Source organism: Gossypium arboreum, chromosome 3, assembly GCF_025698485.1.
Source record: "Gossypium arboreum isolate Shixiya-1 chromosome 3, ASM2569848v2, whole genome shotgun sequence".
In the NCBI taxonomy this organism is placed as follows: domain Eukaryota; kingdom Viridiplantae; phylum Streptophyta; class Magnoliopsida; order Malvales; family Malvaceae; genus Gossypium; species Gossypium arboreum.
Window position 1 is genome coordinate 130,857,254 of NC_069072.1, and position 21,778 is coordinate 130,879,031.

At 31.3% G+C, this 21,778-nt stretch overlaps 1 protein-coding gene across 1 annotated transcript; it reads left to right on the forward strand.

The window, feature by feature from the left end:
* Positions 1 to 12,735: 12,735 nt before the first annotated feature.
* On the forward strand, positions 12,736 to 18,848 carry LOC108483320 (probable acyl-CoA dehydrogenase IBR3). Its single transcript, XM_017786655.2, has 17 exons — positions 12,736 to 13,088; positions 13,182 to 13,319; positions 13,641 to 13,781; positions 13,921 to 14,052; positions 14,238 to 14,423; positions 14,626 to 14,703; positions 14,914 to 15,033; positions 15,292 to 15,390; positions 15,501 to 15,618; positions 15,907 to 16,157; positions 16,283 to 16,471; positions 16,812 to 16,954; positions 17,182 to 17,266; positions 17,523 to 17,732; positions 18,036 to 18,188; positions 18,283 to 18,387; positions 18,482 to 18,848. Exons 1-17 carry the CDS (start codon positions 12,954 to 12,956, stop codon positions 18,671 to 18,673), a joined length of 2,475 nt encoding a protein of 824 aa, XP_017642144.1. The 5' UTR covers positions 12,736 to 12,953; the 3' UTR covers positions 18,674 to 18,848.
* Positions 18,849 to 21,778: the final 2,930 nt, after the last annotated feature.

Genomic DNA, 21,778 nt, shown 5'->3' on the forward strand with positions numbered 1-21,778 from the left:
ATATGACAATCAAATTTTGAAATTTAATCTTTATTTTTTAATTTCTTACATTATTCGGTACCTCAACATTTATATTATCATTAATCAGTCTAAATAATTTATTTCACTGAAACGCACCATTTGGGTGAGGAGGTCCATAAAAACCCTTCTCTTATTCTTCATTTGTTTATTTCTTATGTTGTTATTTTGCTGCTTTGCTTTCACTATTCTTTTGCTCAAGTCCTCTTGGTTTCACATCGTTTCTTTTCTTGTTCTCTCAAGTTTATTCTCAAGGTAAGAGTCTTTCCTTTATTGTTTTTGCTTTGTTGTTTGCGATGTCTTCTTCTGAAACTCAATCCAGTTCGTCGGAAGTTTCTGGGTTTTTGATGACCAAAAATCATAGGGGTGAAATGAGTTTTTCTGGTGTGCAGATAATTAATCATGAGCTACCCAAGTGGTACCATGTTTCCTTAAAAAGGCTAATTATGCCTTGGTTGGTGGTTCAATCCACATTGTGCATATCTTTCTCGATTAATTATTTGCACACCATTTAGGTATGTACTCTCTCCACCAATCGAGGCAATTCCACTTTGTGAACCTTCGGGGCAAATAATGTATGTTACTAATTGAAATACTTCAATACTAAGTAGTTGGGATGTGAAAGTTTCATATTTGAGAAAAAAATACAATGGGTAATAAATAATTATGTATAAGCCCGTAGGAAGGGCCTACTTACATAATGTAAAAACTAATTGAATTTATCAGTAAAATTGTATTTGTCATGCATGTAAATTTTTGTACTGGTCAAATATCTCTATTATATCTATCTAAACGTGAAAGTTTCATATTTGAGAAAAAATAACTAAGGGTAATAAATAATTATGTATAAGTCTATAGGAGGGTCCACTTACATAATGTAAAAACTAATTGAATTTATCAATATAATTATATTTGTCATGCATGTAAATTTTAGAGTTGATCAAATATCTCTATCATATTGAATACTCTATATATTAATATATATTCAACAATGGAATTTTTTTTTACATAAAACAAATAGTTTTAAGTTTTAAGTTTACATTAAAATTGACGTGCATAATCTACATAAATAGACCGTGAAATATAGCGGTTGGATCGTTAAAATATTAATCATATAAATAGTTATTGTGTTAAAGTTGTGTGACCCAAATTCTAAAAGATTGCTTGCAAGTTAAGTTAAACAAAATATATTTTCTTTCTAGAAGATTTAGTGTTTATTAATATAATATATTTAGCATTTATTAACATAATTTATTTGACCTACAAATTTAGCCTATAAATATGCTCTTTTACAACCTTAGAAAATACACCCCTTAGAGATTAGAACTCATAACACTTTTGAAAAATTTTGTGTTTATGTTTTGAAGGTTCTTTGTTTTTCGGGTTTTGGGGTTTAGTTTTTATTTCCATCTTTGTATTTTTCGTTCTTTTTCCATTATAATAAAATTATCTTTGCCTGTGGTTTTTTATCCTCTTTGGAGGATTTTTCCACGTTAAATTTGTGTGTTCAATTTCTCAATTTCTTTCGCTATTTTTACTTATTCGTTGCTTAATCGGGTCGATCCCCAACAAGTGGTATCAAAGCTAGTTCAATTTTCGTATATCAACCCATTTAGAGATGGAAACAATAAGGTTTGACATTGAGAAATTCAATGGTGTCACAAATTTCAATTTGTGGCAAGTTCAGATGATGGCAATTCTTGTTCAGACTGGCCTAAAAAAGGTCATTACCGGGAAAAAGCTCGAGAATCTAAATTAGTTAGAATGAGAAGAGCTTGATGAAAAGGCCCTATCTGCAATCCAATTATGCCTCGCTAATAGGGTATTGCAGGAGGTATTGATGGAGAAGATCTCATTTGCCTTGTGGAAAAGGTTAGAAACTCTTTTTGCAACTAAGCCTTTAGCTAACTGTTTATTGTTGAAACAACGTCTATTTACGTTTTGTATGAACAAAAGTGAGCTTCTTAGAGATCACATCAGTCAAATCATTACACTTTTAAATGATTTAAATAACGCTGAGGTTCAGATTGACGATGAAGATCATGCTATGCTATTATTGTGTTCTTTATCCCCTTCATACAAGTCTTTCAGGGAGACACTAATTTATGGCAGAGATAAAGTCTCGTTCGAAGATGTGAAGGGTCATTTGTTGAGTAAAGACAAACTCGACAATAAGTTTGGTTCGGATAGTAAGGCAAATAGGCAAGCTTCCATTTTGGTAGCATCAAAGAAGCGAGACAAAAGGTGTCGCTATTGTAAAAAGTTAGGGCACGTCAAAGTAGATTGTTATAAATTGCAAAATAAAAGGGCTACTGAGTAACTAGTGCTAATTTGGCTGACGAAAACGGTGATGATTTCTTGTTAGTGTCAATGAGCGAAAGCTCCGAGCTTACGTCCGAGTGGATCCTAGATTCAGGATGTTCTTTCCACATGTGTCCTAATAGAGAATGGTTCTCCACATACATTTTAGTTGAAGGTAGAGTTGTGCGCATAGGAAATGATTCATCTAATAAGGTAATCAGTATTGGTACTGTTAAAATTAGGATGCACGATGGGATGATTAGGACACTCTTAGATGTTAGGTATGTACATGATTTACGAAAGAATCTCATCTCTTTGAGTATTTTAGACTCGAAAGGTTGCAAAATCAACATCGAGTTAAGCAACATTAAGGTGTCTCATAGGGCTCTCATTTTGTTAAAAGGTAAAAGGACTGGAAGCCTTTATATTCTAAAAGGTTCTACAGTGACCGGTGAAATCGGACGTCCCTCATCTGTTACGGAGTTGAAGTAAACTCATTTGGAGTGAAGGCAACTTGATCATAAGAGGGAAAAAGGTATGATTGTTTCGTTGAAGAGAGGTTCTCTTTTGGATGCAGGTTTTGAAAAGTTAGGGCATTATGTTCGTGAAAATTAGACCCGGGTTAGTTTTGATTTGGCAGTGTACAAGTCGAAGGCTAGAAGTCTTCCAGCTTATAAGCACAGATTCAACTCAGTTAATTCCTTGCATAGTTCAATATAGGCCCGTGGCGGGCTTTGGCAAAGATGACGTTGTAAGAATTCGTGTCAAGTGGAGATTGTTAGAGTTGTGTAACCCAAATTCTAAGAGATTGCTTGCAAGTCAAGTTAAACAAAATATATTTTCTTTCTAAAAGATTTAGTATTTGTTAGTATAATATATTTAGCATTTATTAACATAGTTTATTTGACCTACAAATTTAACCTATAAATAGGTTATTAACAACCTTAGAAAATACACCCTTAGATATTAGAACTCATAAAACTTTTGGAGAATTTTGTGTTTACGTTTTGAGAGTTCTTCGTTTTTCAGGTTTCGAGGTTTAGTTTTTATTTCCATCTTTGTACTTTTCATTCTTTTGCCATTATAGTAAAATTATCTTTACCCGTGGTTTTTTATCCTTTTTGGAGGGGGTTTTTCACGTTAAATTTGTGTGTTCAATTTCTCAAATTCTTCCGCTATTTTTACTTGTTTGTTGCATAATCGGGTCGATCCTTAACTATTATAGAAGTGTGTACAACTACTTTAGCTTTTACACGGTGTAAGTGAACCATTCCCCCATATGTATGTATGTATGTATGTATGTATGTATGTATGTATGTATGTATGTATGTATGTTATATCCCTACCTCAATTTGAACCCGATTGGGCTTGGATCCTTCATTGGGCCTTCACCTCTCCTATAAATAGCCAAGATACCACTTAGTAAAGGGACTCCTCTCCACTTAAAATCTTAATATGCTAAGCATTCATTCTGAGCCCTCTACCTGTCCGACTCTTGACCTTAGAGTGGGTGAACCAACCTTCTTTTACATTGCCCTCTACTTCTTTTCCACTTTTATTGATACTATATATCAACAATTATATACAAAATAATTAATTTAAAGTTCAAATTCATATTCATACTACTATATATAAAAGAAAGGCGCCTTCCTTATTTGACACATGCCCTTGCTTTTTTTCTTTTTCATTATTAACAATAATGGTTAAAATTCAAATCTAATCTCTTTACATTTTAATTATACAAAAATAGTCAATTTTCAAATTCCATCTCTATATATGCTAAAATTTGATATTTGTTTTTTATACTTTAGTTTTTGACATAATTTGGTATCTCAGAATACCATTTTTATGACATGATAATTGCGCGAGTGTAATATCCTGATTTTGGGCCTAGTCGGAATGGTGATTTTGAGACCACAAATTCGAGATAAAAATAATTATTTTATAATTATTTTGAGGTATATGATATGATTTCATGATTGTTTGAAAATTTCATGAAGAAATTCTATGCATAAAGTGCTTAATTTAAAGTTAGGGACTAAATTGAAAAAATTGCAAAACTTGTGTTCTAGAAGCATTTTGCATAAAATTGAATTAGATTATTAATTAGAGGTCCTTAAAGAGTAATTTTACCAATTTCTAAAAAAAAATTTGGACAAAAATGGGCTTGGAAGGGTAAAAATTTAAAGAAAAGTAAAAAGGGCATTTTGGTCATTTAGGGGTAAAATGAATTAAATGACAAATTTTAAAACCCAAATGTGTCCATCTTCAACCCCATGGCCGAATATAGCAAGGAGAAACCATGGCTAGGGTTTTTCAAGCTTCCAAGCTCGATTGTAAGTCCGTTCTAGCCTCGTTTTTAATGTTTTTTACGTTTTTGGAGTCCCGGTAACTTGATTTAGCTTATGCTAGCAATAATTCAACCTAAGGTTCATAATTGGAAAAATACCCATAGGTGAAATTTGTGTATTTTGGTGTTTTATGATAGAATATGAGGTTTTAAATTATGTTAGACAACTTGTGTCACTCGGTTTTAAGTGAAAACGAATAAAAGGGCTTAATCGGTAAAAATACCTAATAGTCATAAGTACATGTTAGAGTGAGAATTTGATATTGCTATAGAAGGGAAAAACGATTAGCATGTCATAAAACATAAGAAAATAGGCTGAAGTTTAATTTACGAGCTTTGGGGAAAAAGTGTAAATATGCAAAAGTTTAGGGGCAAAACTGTAATTTTTCCAAAATATGATTTTGGGTCAATTTTAATAATGTGAGTCCTAATTAGACTATATTTTAAATGATAGAGCAAGGAAAACTGAAATTTGGGCTAAAATGGGGAAAATACCAAGTTGTGGACGAAATGGTAAAAGTAGCTATTTTCGCATACGAGGTAAGTTCATATGTAAATGTTGGTAACATAATTATTATTTTAAATGTTTTAATGTTATTTAAATGATATGATAATTATTATGAAATATTATACTTGTGATAATTGTTTGATAATATGTCAAATTATGTGATATACTTGGAAAATGTGAAATATTACCGAGTATCGGTATCGACATTCTGTAGAAGATGGTTGAGACACATGATTGGGAAAAAGGTCCCGTTGAACCTTAGGAATGGATTAGGATACAAGTGACATGTCACTGGGATATTTGGGCATCCGATCTCGTTGAGTTGAGTCCGAGTTCACTTATGGATGCGAATGTCCGAGCTCGTTGAGTTGAGTCCGAGTTCGTGAGATGTAACTAGGCATCTGAGCTCGTTGATTTGAGTCCGAGTTCACTTATGGATGCGAATGCCCGAGCTCATTGAGTTGAGTCCGAGTTCGCTTATGGGCGGGTTACATGGTAGCTTAGCTACATATGTGGCACTTATGTGCAAACTTTCCATGTATCCGAATTATATTCCGATGTATTCAACGGGTAAAGTTCTACTCAAATGGAGGAATACTCGAGATGAAAGGGACGCATTAGTAAGTGTTGTGAAATGGATACTTTGAACAGGTATGTACTTAACCCTCGGGTTGAAAACTCAATATAACAACAATATGGTAAGATGATAAATGAAAATATGATATGAATGTCTTGGTGATGATTATGCAAATGATGTTTTATGTTTGCTTATATGGTTATGTTACTTGCTATTTGCATGTGAACTTACTAAGCATTTATGCTTACTCCCTCCTTTTCATTCCTTGTAGTTTTGACAAGCCAGCTCAGAAATCGGGAACGGTCGGAGGCTCGCTCACACTATCCGTATACCATCTTGGCATAATGGCTTGTATATTTTAGGTATGGCATGTATAGCATTATAATCATTTTGTATATATGGTCTTATGATATGGTTATTGAGTGGTATGGAAATGCTTGGTAATGATTAGCCATTGGAATGGCTAATCATGATCATATTTAGTGTTATGTATGTCAAATTGCTAGCTAATCCATGGAAACCATGAAATAGATAAAATTTACCATAAAATAGATTCAGACAGTAGTAGTGACGTGAATTTGAAAAATCACTAAAAATAGTAGAAATGGAATTAAATGATAAATAAGTATGGAATCGAAGCTTGATGAGTCTATTTTCATATGGAAGAAAAAAAACAGGTATATGAGTTATATTTTGTGAGATATTTAAGTTTTGGTGGAATAGGGTCAGAGTGATCTCTGTATCCCTTGTTCTGACTTTAAAAATTCACTACAAATTGTACAAAAAGAATTAGGAGTTTTATTTTACATGTATGAAATCCTTATTTAGGCTAGTTTTATAAGAAACAAACGGCATAGTCATTGAAACTCTGTACAGGGAGATATCTAATTCGTAATACACAGGGGTCAGAGTAGTCGAACCCTGAAATAGGGGAGGCTTTAACTAATAAACTGTACTAATTGGCTAGACCACAAATTCTAAAAAAAATATTAGTAGATAGATATATGAGTCTAGTTTCAGGAAAAATTTACAGAATTGGATTTCGAGTTTCGAAACTCGAGATATGAATTTTTAAGCGACTATAACGCAGATTGTCAACTTGTCTAGAAGTTTTAAAAATAAATTGTTTGAGCTGTTAAATTAATGAATTAAGTTTAGTAACACCTCAAGCTCGACTCTGGCGACGGTCTCGGGCGTGAGGGTGTTACAGCGAGTATTTTTTTTTTTAAATTTTAGAATGCCACAGCTATAAAATTAACAGATGAATTTTAACAACGTTAATAACTAGAATTAAAATTTTAAATTAAAAAATAAAGAAACTAAATATCAATTTAAACATCAATATATTTAATTAAAAAATAATAATGTGAATAAAAACCATACTAGTTAGAAATTAAGTGAATGTACTAACATCAATTTATTCAAATTGAAATCTCACTTTATCAATTAATGTCGTGATAAGTTGGGGAGAGATTGGACTTTTAACATCTTAATTTTTCACAACAAAATAAATAAATAAATAAATAAATAATTCTATTTCTTGTAGAATGGTATGAAAACTATACATGATATAAACAAGGAGACTAAGTGAGTTTAGGATGACAAAACTCGATGAATTTTGAAATAATTCGATTTAAATGACAAGTTTTTTTTTTCTTTTTAATGGTGGAGGCGGAAAAGGGTGCAAGGATGAAGTCAAAAAAGTTTTTGATCTATAAATTTTAAATGTAGTTTTATCATTATATTAGCTAATATCTTTATAATTTTTGAAGAATTAATTTAAAATCTTATCATTTTTAAAGGTAAAATATAATTTTACTATTATTAATTTATAATTTTATATATTTTAAACATAAAAGATATAATTTTTCAAACTATAAGGATCAAGACACTTACATTCTCTCCCACCCTTGGTAGGATGTGATAGAATAGTGTTTTTTTAAAAGGTAGATAATGATATTTTTGAATTATTATTTTTAGGGTAAACTATTAAAATAGTTATTTTATTTGTCTCATGTTATATTTTAGTTACTTATGTTTAAAATGTTACATTTTAGTCACTTATGTTATAGTGTTGTAACATTTTGGTCACTTAGCCATTAATTGCCTTTAACGGTGTAACGGTAAACTAACGTGGCACGTTAAATCATCATTTCAAACGAAAATTTTAGGTTAAATTCTATAATTGGTCCCTATATTTTTTCATTTTAAGCAATTTAATTTTTTTCTTTTATGTTCTTTTAACTTTCTTTTTTTTTCTTTATTTTTCATTCACTTCGCTTCTCCCTCTGTTTTCCTCCCTTCTTCGTTTCTTTTAACATAGTTTTCTATATTTTCTATTTGTTAAATCTAGTCCACAAACTCGCTTTTCTCGAAAAAAAATTAAATTGTTCAAAAAAAATAAAAGTATAGCAATTAGTTTTAACAAATGGAAAACATAGAAAATTTATGTTAAAATAAATGGAGAAGGGAGAAAAGCAGAGGGAGAAGAAAAAGATAATGGAAAATAAAAGAAAATAAAGGAAAGTTAAAATAACATAAAAGAAAAAAATTACTTAAAACAAAAAATATGAGGACCGATTGTATAAATTAACCTAAAATTTTTGTTTGAAATGATGATTTAACGTGCCACATCAGCTTACCATTACACCATTAATGGCTTAGTGACTAAAATGTTACAACATGATAACATAAGTAACTAAAACGTAACATTTCAAACATAAGTGATTAAAATGTAACATAAGATAAATAAAAGTGACTATTTTGATAGTTTACCCTTATTTTTAGTATTTACCATTATATTAAGCAATTGAATTTTGATATTGTTGAGGTTAATTACATCATTTGCAAATGATAAAAAATGTGGAATTTTTTTTTAATACAATATAAACCAAAGGTGAGCTAGAACAATTTTTTAAGGGCGAATGAAATTTTAATAGATAATTATGCATTTGATTTACTATTAACAGATAATTTGGTCAGATGAAGTATGTATTAATAGATATACTCATACATCCTCCGAGTTACGAATGTAAATTGTATAAGGACTTACATTAAAAATGTGCAAACGTTGAGGGCGAATTTTGGACTTTCTTATTCTAGGTGTTTGCTTGTTATAAAACCGAGTATTAAAAATAACTTTACAATATTACCAACTTTAATAGACTATAAAATCTAGTTGGACTGCCATGTAGGATTACCGTTAGGGAGATAATGAAACTTAATGGAAGAGTGATCACTTCGTAACAAAATAATAACATAAGTGACTAAAACGTAACATTTCAAACATAAGTGACTAAAATGTAACCTGAAGCGAACAAAAATAACTATTTTTGTAGTTTACCCTAGAAAGAAAATAGGAAGAGTATTGCAAAGAAAATTTATCTAACAATTAAAAAACTACATTAAAGGAGAACAAAGAATAACAAGGAGTGTACCAACTTAAAAAAAGTATAATTTATATAGGGAAAAATGCCATGGAGATCCTTGTACTAGGAGTCAAATTGTATTATACTCCTCTACTAAAAATGGGTAAATTAGTCCATGTACATTATATTAAAAAGCAAACTGGTCATTATGTTAAAAATTTAATCAATTTCTACTTTTAAGATTGGTCCTTGTACATCAGCATAAGGTGCAAGTAGCACACCACATGTAACTGTTTAGTTATTTTGTCAGTTTTTACTAGTAGAAATAGCCAAATTTTTTACAGCAAATAATTAATTTGTTCTTTTACCTACATATAGAGACTAATTTACTTTTTCTTTTTTTTAATAAAAGAGACCAAATACAATCTGTCTCGTAATATATGAATCTCTATACTTTTACCATTATATGGTTTACAAGCACTCCATAAATTTTTATAGGCTTTTTTCACGATTTAATCTTTTATTTTCTTGCTTTAGTACTTAAATTTTTCTCAGTGCCTAAATTATCTTTTCGTTATAATTTTTCTTTTCAAATTTTTAATAGCGTTAAATAAAACAAATAAAATCATACCATTCGTTTTAATTTTTCCATGTCATTTGCGTGAAAAGAAAAAAACATTTTTTTTTATAATTAAATGAAAAACCATATTATTTAATTCATTTTTCTTAAATAATGAATTTTCATTAGATTTCATATAGTTCATCTTCTGCTTCCAACTTTCCCAGCAATTTTCACAGGAACCAAACAAGAAAAACCAAAAGAAAACAAAGTAAAATAGTCTCACATCTCCTTTGCCTGACGCCGATCCAGAACACCCAGTATGCTTTTCTTTTAAAGTTTAAAATTCACAATTTTCAAAACCCAAAAATAAAAAGAAGAAAGTTTTTTTTTTTTTTCAAAGCAAATTCTTCTTCACTGAAATTTGTTTGAAGTCAAAGCTTGTTAAATACAAGAGATGGATATGAAATGTATTTCGTTGATAAAGTTTGTAGTTTAAACTTTAAACCCAAGATCGATTTGAAATTTCAGAACTGGGTTAAAAACCCTAATTTTTGGAGAAGAGATGAAGCAGTGTGAAAGAAGAGGACAACTTTAACAAAAAAGAATTTATAATAATACAATTTTCATTTAATTATAACTATTTACACACTAATTTAGTGACGTGAAAAATTAAGACACGTGGCATAATTTTATTGGACAAAGATTTTTCTAATTGCGCTAAAATATTTGAACTAAAAAGATAATTTAAGTATAAATTAAGAAAATAAATATAGTTTAAGGATCCAATCGTAAATAAAATCTTTTTTATAAGATTTGCATTCGAGACACAAGTAGAAGCATTAATGATTAAATCACATTTCATGGCATTAGTTCATGTTTTCACTCTTATACAAAAATCAAGATTGTCGATTTGTTTCCATTTTACACTTAAGATAGAAGTATAAAATTATTGAAGATTAAAATATAAATTTTACCATTTAACTAATTTACAACCTTTCATTTTTAGAGGATTAAATGCAAAATTTACAAAAACAATGAAGCCAAGGTCCTTGGCTGTCATATTGGTGTCCCGCTGGTTAAAAAGGATGACTTAATTTTTCTATATAAGTGGTGAAGTGAGAAATTTGATAGGAGAAAATTTTTGTTTTAGAAATTTGATAGGAGAAAATTTTTATTTAGAATTTTTATAATTTATAAAATTTTAAATTAATAATAAAATTATATTTTAATCTTTTAAAATAATAAAAATTTAATTTAATTTTTAAAGAATATTAAATATATAAATTATTAAAATAATAAATTTATATTATTATTATTATTATTATTATAAAACTATACAATTTAATTTTGACTCTCAATTTATTTTTAAATTTTTTCCTATTGAATACAATAAAACTAGAAAAATAGTATCTTAATATTGAAAGGATGAACTTGATGATCCTGTTTTTAGGTGAAGTCCATTGGGAAAGCAGTGAAACAACAACATCGAAATTCTTGTAATAATTAAAAGAAAAAAAGTTGGCAATTTTAACATGTTTCTTTTTTACTGTAATAACATTGTTATTGTTGTGTTTTACACTTTGATTTTGTCATAACCAGTGAATAATTTTCTGTCTGGATGAGGATATTCTTGGCTCTTTGTTTGTACTAATTTTAACCTTTCTTTGATTTTGTTTCTACCAATTTCGGATACACGTTTTTATTTTTATTTTTTATAAGAATTATTTTATTAATTTCAAAGGACAAGATAAGATAATGATAAAGATCAGTGAGAAGACAAGATCGCTTTTTGACATTTCCTTCCTTTTCCGTATATTTATGGGTATGGAAAATGACTTCATAATTTATACATTTTAAGGTCTAATTTTGTTTTCGGTCTCTGTAGTTTTCAAGTCATTTTACTTTTAATTCTGAAGTTAATTTGAAAGGATAGGAAAATACTTTTTTTAAAAATTAAATCAATCGTTAAATTAAAAAGTGAAAAACTATTTTTTAAATTTATTTATGCGGTATAAATTATGAATTCATGTAAGGAAAACAAATTATTCTTACTACTTAAAAATATCATTAAAGAGCCTATTGTCTTAACTCGATTGGTATGAATATTATTGTCAACACAAGAGGACGTGAGTTTGAGTGTGCTAAAGTGCATTATCTTCCTATTTATGGGTTGAGAAGAGATTATGGGGAGGTAGTTTTAGGTATTGTGTAAAAAAACAAAACAAATTGTGTCAAAAATAGTATATATGATCAGAAACTTAAAAACTCAAATTCAATATTTTTATTTACTTATTTTGACTCTCGATGTGTGTATTGAATATATGAGGTCTGTAAAATATAATTTAATGAAATTCTTTTGATGACGCTATCAATTGGATTTTAATTATTAAATCAAAATAATAGATAGATTGAATCTTTAGAATTAAGAATAGGAGGATTAAATGTTAAATATGTGAAGTGTAAGGGGATTGGAGCAGAATTAGACTTATTATTAAGGTCAAATTCTGCCATTAGACCCTATACTTTATATGGATTTAGTACATATACTTTAATTTGGTCATTTTTAGTCTCTGTATTTTTAAAATTTAAAAATTTTAGTCCTAACCAAATCATAACTATTAAATTCATCAAGTTTTGTTATTTTTTAAATTTGATGTGTCAAACATATTATCGCATGTGTGATGCTAAGTTTGTTTTATTATTTTAACATATTACTCACAAAAATCAATAAACAGATTTAACATTTGTTGTTTGCATTAAGATTGAAAATTTGAAATTAAAAAATATATAGCTACTAAGAATAAGAATGGCCCAATTGATGAACATATACTAAATTTATAATTTTACGCATAATACAAGACTAATGACAAAATTTCACTAAACAGATTTAGCTGCTACCATGAGGTGAAGACTAAAATTTCAAAATTCGAAAAAAATAGAGACTAAAATTGATTAAATTAAAATATAGATACTAAATTCATAATTTACACAAAGAATAGGGTCTAACAAGCAGGATTTGCCTTATTATTAATATATTTTTTGATTGTATGGACGTGTGGGACTTTTCCTTCAGGATTTAATTAATTATTATTATTTAATTATTATTTTTCTTTTCAGAAACTACGGCAGATTTAAAACCGTCTTCATCTTTTTTCCGTCAAAATTCGAACTTTCATAAAATCGGGTCGCTTTATTTGGTACTTTCTTTGCTTTCAGAGGAAGCTGAGAAAAGAAAAAAGAAAGATTATCTTGTTTCTCCATAGTAAACTATGGCGAATCGAACGGGTGATTTGGTAGAGGCAGTGCAGGAAGCTCACAAAATCGATGTTAAGGCCTTGTTTGGCTATGCCTCAGCTAATGTTCCTGGATTTCCTCTCTCTCCCTCAAAATTCAACCTCTCTCAGGTTTTTCTTTACATCATAGATATAAATTATTCTTTTATTCTTTTAGTATTTGTTTGTTTTTGCTGTTTTGAGATTTGATTACATGAAATGTAGTTCGGACATGGACAATCGAATCCGACGTATTTGATGGAAGTGGAAACGGGAAGTGGAACTGTAAAACGCTACGTTTTAAGGAAGAAACCTCCTGGGAAGCTGCTTCAATCTGCTCATGCTGTTGAGAGAGAATTTCAGGTGAATTTTAATTTCTTTTAAAAATTACCCTTTTTCTTTTTTGTTTGAGTTTTACTTTATTGAGTGTAAAGCTTCGATCTTGGATTTGGTAGCTACTAACCAAAAGTCAATGATAAATCTTTTCAAGGTATATAATATATAATATTTTATGATTTTTACATTTTATATAGAGAAAAAAAATCAAGTGTTTATGGGAAAAAAGTTGCAGCTCTGTGGACAGCTAGTCAAATTTGCAGCAGAGAATTAGTTGGATATACCTTTTTCATTGTATGTAATATAAGGAAAAAAAAATTACCTTTTTGTGTTTGTGTATTTTTTAAGGTTCTCAAGGCCCTGGGGGATAATACAAATGTGCCAGTTCCAAAGGTCTTCTGTTTGTGTAACGATCCAACTGTAATTGGAACTGCATTTTACATCATGGAGTACTTGGAAGGTCGGATATTTGTAGACCCAAGTCTACCGGTAAGACTATGATATTTCAGTGTTCTAAATTTCTGGTTGAAGTTTGGAATAGTTATTTTCCTTTCAATGACATGATTTGGTTATTACTTGGACTTGTGAGGTTGTGAATTGAGTTCTATTACTAATTCTGTTTAAAAAGGGTGTTCCACCCGAGAGGAGGCGGGCAATATATCAAGCAACTGCTAAAGTGCTAGCGTCGTTACATTCTGCTAATATTGATGCCATTGGTTTGGGAAGCTATGGGCGGCGAGACAACTATTGTAAAAGACAGGTCATTGAACTCTTCTTTTTGTAATATAAGCTCTCGCTGATTGAATGAAGACCATTTATATGGAAAATTATTGTACAAGCTCGGTCCTTAATTAGATTAACTAATCATGTCGGCTTTTGAAGTCTTTGGACCTTTTAAGAAAAATGAACTTATGGGGTCTTACAAGTAGTTTTTCCTAATTCTAGATAGAGAGATGGTTTAACCAATACCTTGCTTCAACTAGCGAAGGAAAACCTGAGAGATATCCCAAGATGTTTGAGTTGGTTGATTGGTTGCGGAAGAATATTCCTCCAGAAGATGCATCAGGTGCAACAGGGGGCCTAGTTCATGGAGATTTTCGTGTTGATAATGTTGTTTTTCATCCAACCGAGGTAGGGTTCTTCATAATCTTTAATTGCTGAAGTGTATGATTCTATCTTGAATGAAGTAATATACTATTTGATGTAATGTAGATCTGATTATGGTCCAATTGCACCCCAATAATATGCTATGCAATTTTGGTAGTATTTCAGGCGATTTCTAATGTTTGAATTCTCCAACTAATATACCTTATAAGATACTCCTGACATGCAGGATCGTGTCATTGGTATTCTTGATTGGGAACTGTCTACTATCGGAAACCAAATGTGTGACGTTGCATACAGCTGCATGGTACTTGGCCAATTTTCCAACTTTTCCATTTTGCATAAAGAAAACAATTACCTATATCTTTCTGGTACTTTTATATTCTATATGTCATTTTCTTTCCTCATTTTTCAGTGATCACCAAGTTTCCTTTGTAATATAGGACAAAGGGGAACCGAGTCATATTAGACCTTCTTAGCTTTTGATTACCTAAGCTTACCGAAACTCTATTGGCAGCCTTACATTGCACAAGCAGGGCTTGGTTCAGATGAACTGGTTAAAGGTTTTGAGATCATTGGGATTCCTGAAGGGATACCAACACAGGCTGAATTTCTGGCAGAATACTGCCTTGAATCTGTAAGTAACCATATAAGTAACCACATAAACATGGCCCTGATTAATATGTACACCTATAACACTTTTCTCATTTCATTGGGGAATTATTGTTAAGTGTCTCTCATACCCCACCCCATTCCCCTCTATTACCATTTTCCTCATCTCTTCGGCCATGAATTTGCTTAGCTTTCAGTTCCCCATAAATGTCAAGCGACTGTAAGGTAACTGCTCTGTTAACTCACTGACACATTGCTTTTGATGAAAAATGTTGCTATGTAGGGGAAAGCATGGCCTGTCTCTGAATGGAAGTTCTATGTTGCCTTCTCCCTGTTCCGTGGAGCATCTATCTACACAGGAGTGTATAATAGATGGCTAATGGTATTCCATGACATTTAATGGTTTGGTTTTCATCATAATTCATTATGTTAAAAGCTTTAATTTTGAAATTACAATATTGATATAATGTTTTACTCATCTTAATAATGCAGGGTAATGCATCAGGAGGTAAACGTGCAGAACATGCAGGACGTCATGCTAAGAGTCTCGTAGATTCTGCTTTGGATTTTATCTCAAAGAAGACGGTGCTTCCAGAGCAACCCCCCTCTGGTAGCTAAGTCATTCAACCTTCTTTTTTTCTTTTTCTTTCTTTCTGGACCTTTAGGAGTTTGAAATTCATTGTGAGAAAGTTTCAAAGTATTTTTTACATACTTCTAGTGATGAATGTCATAAGGTTATCTACTTGTAGCTGCAGCGTGGAGATTATATAAGAAACATCATTAGGATCTTAGTTGTTTTATGTTTTAACATCTTTATGTGCAAATAAATTTGGTTTTGAAGTATTTGGTCCAAAGCAATTGTTTAAAGTGTTTTTGTTCTTTTTACTATTCAATCCAGTTTCACGAGGTAGTAGGCAATACGGGACTGAGAACAAAGGCCTTCCAGAAGGAAGCGGGAGGTTTGTTCCTAGTAAAAAGATTCAGGAATTGAGAAACAAATTGATTCAGTTCATGGAAGTTCACATTTATCCCTTGGAAAATGAATTCAACAAACTTGCAAGGTCTGATTTACGTTGGACAGTGCATCCAGAGGAGGAGAGGTTAAAAGAGCTTGCAAAGAAAGAAGGATTGTGGAACTTATGGATTCCTGTATGTATTGCAAGTTCTGCTTCAAACTATTTTTACACCAATTACTATTTTTACTCATTTTTGCTGTTAAAATGTTACTGTACATTTGGAAATATGACATTTTTGAGAAACTGTTTTTTGTACAGTTTGATAGTGCTGCTAGGGCAAAAGAACTTATTTTTAATGGGAGTGAACGTGCTCACTGTACACATGATCGTTTACTTGGTGCGGGCCTCTCAAACCTTGAATATGGATACGTTTGTGAGATTATGGGTCGCTCCCTTTGGGCTCCGCAGATCTTTAATTGTGGTGCACCAGACACTGGGAATATGGAGGTAAGGATTACTTCTAGTACAAACTAAGGTAGTTCTCAACTTGCTTCAACTAAATGCATATATTTACAAGATTATACATTATTCTTTAGTTTTTAACCTACACTGATAAGACAGTATAATTTCCATTTTCCATTCTCTCATTTTCAATTATCCAAGTAATGGATGGAAAGAAAATTATTGTTTTTATTTCTACTTATCCATTTTTTGCCAAGAATATTGAAAGAAAGGGAAAAAGGCATATTTTCCTCTTTCTTTTTTCTTCCTCTCCAATTTCTATCCTTCCTACCCAGCAAAATCAGTGTGTGTTGTTTTACCATTACATTTATTTTTTCATTTGTAGGTATTGTTGCGATATGGGACTAAAGAACAGCTAAACGAATGGCTTGTTCCACTGCTTGAGGGGAAAATACGCTCTGCATTTGCAATGACAGAACCACAAGTTGCTTCCTCAGATGCAACCAATATCGAGTGTTCTATCAAAAGGTATGTTCCTCGAATCATATTTTAGGAAATTTTAAGCAAATTCTAGTCTTCATATGAACTATATATTCACTGGTAAAAGAATGAAGATTTAAACAACAGTCATTTCACTTCAACCCCCTGGAGAAACATGATGAAAGTCACTATGTAACATTTTATGGCGTTACATTCTTATCTGAATTACAACTCTCATCATAGTTTTTCTCATCGTCTATGCACTCCTTTTATAGACAAGGAGATTCGTATATCATCAATGGGACCAAGTGGTGGACGAGTGGAGCCATGGATCCAAGATGCAGAATTCTTATACTCATGGTTAGTCTTCTAGAATGGCATCGAGTGACTAAATTATCTGTGTATTGAATAAATTTATCTGATAAATAAGAGTTAAATTTTACATCAATATTTTTGTCTCCATCCTTAATTTTAATGTTAAATTTAATTAACATTAAAAATAATGAATTTTATAGGAATTCGTTTGTTAATAAACGCTTAATTCACATGTGATACACGTGACTGCAAGTACTAATTTGACTAAAAGAAGGTGATCTGATTTCTGAGAGATATCCAGGGAAAAACTGACTTCACTGCTCCCAAGCACAAGCAGCAATCCATGATCTTAGTGGACACTAAGACTCCAGGGATATGCGTAAAGAGACCACTAACAGTATTTGGCTTTGATGATGCTCCTCATGGACATGCTGAAGTTTCTTTTGAGAATGTTCGTGTGCCAGCAAAGAATATTCTATTGGGAGAAGGACGCGGCTTTGAGATTGCCCAGGTAAAGTTGCCATTTATATTGAAAGGATGACAGTTCGCCATATGTATTCTGTTTTGAGTTTCACCCACTTCCCACACTATTCCATCTCGATGTACTGTGGTTCTCAAAAGTTGGTTGGTTTGCATCTACCCGAATAGAGGAACTCAAACTTCATATTGCTTGGCCTGCTTTAAATTTGATATTCGAGTTCAAAAAATTATCTAGTAATGGCAATAACCACCCATCTTCAAGAATGTAGGTGTCGAGTGATTGGCTTTAGTGTATGTTATAATTCTTATATCTACGCTGTTTATATTCTTGAAGGGAAGACTTGGCCCTGGAAGACTGCACCACTGCATGAGACTGATTGGCACTGCTGAGCGTGGCATGCAGTTAATGGCTGAAAGGGCTCTTAATCGGAAAACATTTGGAAAATATATTGCCCAACACGGTTCATTTCTTTCGGATTTTGCAAAGGTAATTCAATATACGTTGAATAGACAGATATTTGTGTTAGTTGGAGAAGGAGATGTACCTTTTAGTGATTAAATTGAGGTTGGTCTTCTTGCAGTGTCGAATAGAACTAGAGCAGACTAGGTTATTGGTTCTTGAAGCAGCTGACCAGCTTGATCGACTTGGAAACAAGAAAGCCCGTGGAACCATTGCAATGGCGAAGGTAACCTATATTTTTAGTTGTTCATATTAAATGTCAATCCAGGTTCAAAATGAACTTTGTTATAGTAGAAAGTTTTGGATGTTGGATGGAGCAGGTAGCAGCTCCGAACATGGCCCTGAAGGTACTGGACAGGGCAATACAAGTACATGGTGGAGCCGGGGTATCATCCGACACTGTTTTGGCACACCTTTGGGCATCAGCAAGAACATTGAGAATCGCTGATGGACCTGATGAAGTGCACTTGGGTACCATTGCTCAGTTAGAACTACGAAGAGCAAAGCTTTGAAGGGATCTTGAAACTATGATCATCACACAACAGTACTTTTTATTTTTTCTTCTTGCAGTCTCGAAGATAAAAATAAGGAAAAGGAATCCAAAAAATTGGGCATTTTCTTAGTAATATTATGGAATTATTATGAAAGATAATAATAATAATGATAATTTATGTAGTTATTTGTTAATGTCTTTTCTGAGTTGTGCTCTATTTTTCTATAGACCATCGTAGCTTTATTTAGTTGTAAATATCACGACATTCCATTACAGTCTGGCTGGCATGGTAGTAGAGGCATTCATAAACCGATCGTTTGATTGTGTTTACTCCAATCTGATACGATCTTTACATATTGTTATCATATATATATATATATTTTTTTTTTCCAACTCGAATTACTATTATAAATTAAAATTTTTATATGATTATAAAATAAAAATATATATAATTTTGTAGTATAAGCTTTTGAGTAGAAGGAAATAAAAATTGGGCTTATGGAACAATCCAATGCATATTTAAATGGTTTAATATATTATGTGATACCCCAGCTTTTTAACCTAATTTGGTATCCTAAATCAACATCATGTGTTGAAATAGATATTTTACATATGTACTTTAGTGACAAAAATAGGTTCTTAATTGGGATAAAAGAAAAACTTAGTATCAAAGTTAACACTGAAATTAAATATAGGTATTTGTCTTGGGATAAAGGAAACCTCGTATATTAATTTAAAACACTCAAGTACCAATTTGAATATTAAAATCATATTCATATACCAAATTGGAGTAAAAACTTAGATATTAAATTAAACATTGAAACAAAATATAAGCACTAAAAATATATTTACTCTATAAATATGTGCTTTGCTATTTCATTTTATATTGTTATGCCTTTACCCTAGCTCAGACACATGGCAACACGGGAAGCAATTTAGAGGGAATCCATGATCGGTCACCCGCATGCCTTAGACCACCTACAACTCGGTCAAGCGCTTTCAATCACTTGCTCTTGGCCACTCATTACGGATTGTCCATGGGGATCATTGAAACATAACAACCTTGTACTGTCTCAGCAAAATGAATGTTAGAGCAGGACCACACTTACTATGCTTGAAGACAACTGACATGTAACAAACCTGTCACTTACCGACCATAGGAGCAGGCCACGATCCGTATTGTTGGTGACATAGCATTACCAGACAAGAGGACCTTCCCCTATATATATATATACACCTTAACACACGATGTATGAAGGATCTCTTCTCCCCTCCTCACTTAAGCCTTTTACTGCTTAGCCCTTTCCAGCCTTCTCCTCCCTCAATTCTTCCTACTCTTTGTTTGTCACAGGTCAACCGTTCTTATAGTCACCACCATCATCTCCTCCTCATTGAACACTAATATCAACATACATACAACTGAATATTTTCTTGAAGTTATACAAATCAAACAACTATTTCTTTCTTATTTAAATATTTTGTTGTTCATATAAGTTATGATATATAAATAGCAGTTGATTAATATTTTTCACTGTTTTACCATCCATAAAGATCAATCTTTTCAAGGTTCATGGTTGTTCCTCACAATAACATTGTCTCCAAAGGCAAAGCCAGAAAATTCCAAAAGGGGGAGCTGAGATAAGGAACAACAATAATATTTTTAAAATAAAATCTAATTAAAGAACAATAATTTAATAAATAAAAATAAGATAGAATTTTTAAAATTTATTTGAATAAAAATTATTTGAATTGCACTCTTCAATCTTTGATCACATTAAAAGCATCAATTATTTCGTTTACGTTAAAATTTTCTACAATTTCTTTCTCAATGTAGACAACTAAAGAACTTCTTGAAAAATCATCTTCCATCTTGCTACGTAGTCGAGTCTTCACAATCTTAATAGTAGAATATCGCATTTTGTGGATACAGTTGAAACTAGAAGAGTCAATATAAAACGAATCAATCTATCAGCGAGGTACATGACTGACTTTCTACTTTCAAATAAGCTTCTACAAAGTTCAGAAAGTGTTGATAATTTTCTTAAATCAGGATGTTAACAATCATCAAGTTCATAATGCTCCAACTCATACGAGAGGCGTTCTTTCTCTTGTTGAGAAAAAAAATATTTAAGATAGAACTTGTTTACAATAAGGCAAATTTTATCAATATTAAATAACTTCAAAAACTCTTTGGGATCTAAAGCTGCAGCAAGAGTGAGAAGCTCAACAACATGTTCATTAAATCTACATTTCAATTCTTGCAATTAAGTATCTATTGTAGCAAAAAATATATCTAGTCTATAGTGATGCTCAATTGTAAATCTTCTTTCTTGCTATGACTATGGCTCACAATGTATTGAGCATTCATATTTGGAAAATCCAACTCCCAAATTTGACAAAAAGATATCACATTTTTAAACATTTCATCCCATCCATCATCTTTAATCTTTTGAATTAAATCTTTTGTTGTTGAAACTAAACTCATGAAATTTAATATATCTTGACTATGACGTTGCAAAGCTTGACAAAGATTATCAATAATCCCTAAAACTTCTTTCACCATATGCCAAAAAAAAAAAACTCAAAAGATCTCAATCTATTTTATGCGCTATGAGTATTTCCTTGCTGATAATAGTTAAGAGCGATATTTTTTAGATTTTCAAGAACTGTGCTGGTAGCATTATACATCGCTTGTAATCTAGTAATTGAATTTAAATGAGAACTCCATCTAGTCTCACCAGGATGTTGTAAAGTGTATATTTGATTCATACATATTTCAATTGCTAACTCATTGATGGATACTAAACGAGTTATTTCACTTGTTTGGGATTTTTATAATTCATCGTGTTGTTTGGAAGAAGCAATATTAACAATATCATACAAGTCTTTGAAAACTTGATGCACTTCAACCACTTTTCTAACTGTTGCAACCAATTCTAATTGAAGATAATGAGCAAAATAATGAACATAATAAGCATATTGACAATCATTTAAAATCAAAGCTTGTAAATCGTTAAATTCCCCATGCATATTGCTTGTTCCATAGTAACAATGACCTCGGATATTTTGTATGTCAAAACCATGTTGCAAGAGAACATTAAAAATCTTATTTTTCAAAATCCAT

Coding starts and splice junctions, on each gene's coding strand:
- LOC108483320 (XM_017786655.2), top strand. CDS start 12,954: ATGGCGAATCGAACGGGTGATTTGGTAGAGGCAGTGCAGGAAGCTCAC. Junction 17,267..17,522: donor GCAGAATTCTTATACTCATG/GTTAGTCTTCTA, acceptor AGAGATATCCAG/GGAAAAACTGACTTCACTGC. Junction 18,388..18,481: donor GAACCATTGCAATGGCGAAG/GTAACCTATATT, acceptor TGGATGGAGCAG/GTAGCAGCTCCGAACATGGC.